At 36.0% G+C, this 3,419-nt stretch overlaps 1 gene segment (V, D, J or C); it reads left to right on the top strand.

The window, feature by feature from the left end:
- Positions 1-3: 3 nt before the first annotated feature.
- Positions 4-3,419, top strand: part of LOC104468026 — a gene marked incomplete at its 5' end in the record, with an annotated part of 5,884 nt that continues 2,468 nt past the window's right edge. The window contains 1 exon segment of the C gene segment in view: positions 4-301. Coding sequence covers positions 4-301 — 298 coding nt within the window.

Here is a 3,419-nt window from a genome sequence, read left to right as displayed (position 1 = left end):
CCCCCTCCAGCGGAGGAATTATCGCAGCAGGAAACTGCCACCTTGACCTGCCTGGCGACGGGTTTCCACCCCAGCGACATCCTGGTGACGTGGACGCAACAGGACCGACCCGTCCCCACCGAAAAATTCGCCGTTTACGGACCCGGCCCGGATGTTGGAACTTCGGGGGAAAATTTCGCCGTTTACAGCAAATTGACGGTTCCGGTCGGCGAGTGGCAACGGGGCGACTCCTTCGCCTGCGTGGTCGGGCACGACGGGATCCCGCTGAATTTCATCCAGAAGAATTTGGATAAAAATTCGGGTAAACCCACCAACGTCAACATCTCGGTCGTCTTGGACGATACCGACGTCACCTGCTATTAAATTTCTCCGTTTTTGTGCATTTCAATAAAAATGTAGCCCCCCCCAAAAGAATCGAAAAAGAGCGGAAAATAGTCAGAAATTTGGAAAAAAACCGAAAAGTGACGATAAAATTTCCAAAATTACAAAAAAAGTATCGAAAAAGATCGGAAAAGATCCCAAAATATCCCCAGATTAGCAAAAAGAATCAAAAATGACCCAAAAGAATCAAAAATGACCCCAAAGAATCTAAAATGATGCAAAATAATCAAAAGTTACCCAAAATAATCTAAAATTATGGAATATAATTAAAAAATCACCCAAAATAATATAAAATTATGGAATATAATAAAAAATTACCCAAAATAATCGAAAATTACCCCAAAACATCCACAATTACCCCTAAAAAACTCTAAGTTACCCCATAATATAAAAAAATTACCCCAAAATATCCAAAATTGTCAAATAATGGCAAAAAAGGACCAAGAATATCCCAAAATATCAAATAGTATCAAGAGATTAAAAAAAATAAACAAAGTAGCCCCAAAATATCCCAAAATTGCCAAAAAAATAGCTGAAATGAGGGAAAAATCTCCAAAATTACAAAAAAAATCCCCAAAATGATGAAAAATCGGAAATCAACAAAAAAATTAACTACTATCAACCCAAAATATGCAAAAATTATCCTGAAAAAAATCAAAAAACAGCAAAAAAGACCAAAAAAAATCTTGAAATTACCCAAATAATTACCCAAAATTATGATAAAATTTCCAAAATTACAAAAAAAGTCTCGAAAAAAGATCCTAAAAGACCCCAAAATATGCCCAGATCAGCAAAATTAGCTGAAAATGACCCAAAAATATCCAGAATTACCCCCCAAAAAAAATGTTACCCCATAATATGAAAAGATTTTCCCAAAATATCTGAAATTACCAAAAAAATCTCAAAATTTACCAAAAAAATCTCAACATTTACCAAAAAAAAATCTCAATTTACAAAAAACCTCAAAATTTACCAAAAAACCCCCAAAGTAGTAGAAAATATCCAAAAATACCCCAAAATACTCAAAAATACCCCAAAATAACCACAAATACGAGAAAATCCAGAAATCGCCCCAAAATCATCCAAAATTACCTCCAAAATATAAAAAATGGCCAAAAAGGATGAAAAATACCCAGAAATCACCCAAAATCTCCACAATTACCCCAAAATCTCCTGAAATTCCCCCAAAATATCCCCAAATCACCCCAAAAGATGAAAAATACAAAAAAATGAAAAATTGCCCCAAAATGATCGAAAAATTACAAAAAAAAAATCTCAAAAATGACCCCAAAATTGCCCAAAAAATCCCCAGAATTTATAAATCCTACAGAAATTTCCCAAAAATTGCCCCAAAAATTCCAATTTGCTGAAAAATATCCCAAAATACCGAGAAAAATCCCCAAATTGCTCAAAAATGTGCAAAACCCGCAAAAAAATCCAGAAATGACCCCGAATGATCCTGAATTACCCCAAATTATTCACAACTACCCCAAAATATCCAAAATTAACCCCAAAATGTCCCAAAAGACTGAAAAATAGCCAAAAATCCCCCCAAAATCCAGAAATTACCCAAAATATCCAGAAATTACCCAAAATATCCAGAAATTACCCCAAATATCCGCAATTTCCCCAACATATCCCCAAACTACCCCAAAATACCAAAAACCACTGAAAAAATCCCAAAATTGCCCAAAAGTCCCTCTATTACCCCCCAAAAATCCACAATTCCAAAAAATTGTCAAAATTCCGAAAAAATGGCAAAATTTTCCCAAAACAGCCCAAATTTTCCCCAAAATAGTCCAAATTACCCCAAAACTGGCGCCGTAATTTGGGAACGAGGGAGACGAGCGGGGTCCTGGGGGGGGGGGGGTGGGGCCGAAATTTCAAAAATTTTCCCCAAAAAAAAATTTGGGGGGGGGGGGGGTTGGGTCAGAATTTCCAAAATTTTCCCCAAAATAAACAAATTTCCCCAAAATCAAGGAATTTTCCCCCAAATTAACGAATTTTCCCCAAAATAAAGAAATTTCCCCAAATAACCCAGATTTTCCCCAAAATAAATGATTTTCCCCCCAAATTCAACAATTTTCCCCCAAATTAGTCAGTTTTCCCCCAAATAGACCCAAATTTCCCCCAAATAAATTAATTTTTCCTCCAATAAATTCATTTTTCACCAAAATTGCCCAAAATCGGGGGTTTTCACCCCAAAATTCCATCCGGTGGCGGAAAAAAACCAAAAAATCCATTTTTTTTGGGGCGGTTGGGTGAGAAATGGGGAAATTGGGGCGTTTTGGGGAAAATTTGGGGTTTCTGGGGTGAAAATTTTCATGGTGTCGTTGGGGGAGAATTTTGCACAAAATTTGGGTCGAAAATGGGGGAAAATGGGAAAAATGGGGGAAAATTCGGAAAAAAATGGGGAAAATGGGGAAAAATGGGAATTTTCCTCCAAAAATTTGGGTTTTTTTTACTTTTTCGCCCCAAATCCTTGTTGCCCTTTTGCTTCGCGTCAAATTTTTGAAACAAAATTGGGTCAAAAATGGGGAGAAATGGGGAAAAAATGGAGAAAAATGGGGAAAACGGGTGAAAACGGGGGGAAAATGGGATTTTTGCTCAAAAAATTGGAATTTTTTGGCTTTTTCTTCCCAAATCCTCGTCTCTCTTTTTCTTTGCAGCAAATTTTTCACCAGAATTGGGTCAAAAATGGGAAAAAGGGAGAAAAATGGGGGAAAAAATGGGAAAATGGGAAAAAATGTGGAAAAATGTGATTTTTGGTGAAAAAATTGATTTTTTTTTTTTTGCTTTTTCTCCCCAAATCCTCATTCCTCTTTCTCTTTGCATCGATTTTTTTGAATGAGAATTGGGTGAAAACGAGCAAAAAAATGGGGAAAAATGGGTAAAAATGTGAAAAAATGGAAAAAATGGTGGAAATGGGAAAAAAATGTGGAAAAATGTGATTTTTGGTGAAAAAATTGATTTTTTTTTTGCTTTTTTCTCCCCAAATCCTTATTCCTCTTTCTCTTTGCGTCATTTTTTTTTTTTTT

The sequence above is a fragment of the Pterocles gutturalis genome, unplaced genomic scaffold (genome assembly GCF_000699245.1).
Source record: "Pterocles gutturalis isolate BGI_N339 unplaced genomic scaffold, ASM69924v1 scaffold10499, whole genome shotgun sequence".
In the NCBI taxonomy this organism is placed as follows: domain Eukaryota; kingdom Metazoa; phylum Chordata; class Aves; order Pterocliformes; family Pteroclidae; genus Pterocles; species Pterocles gutturalis.
The sequence above is the reverse complement of the archived record's forward strand: the minus strand, read 5'-3'. Positions and strand labels throughout refer to the sequence as shown.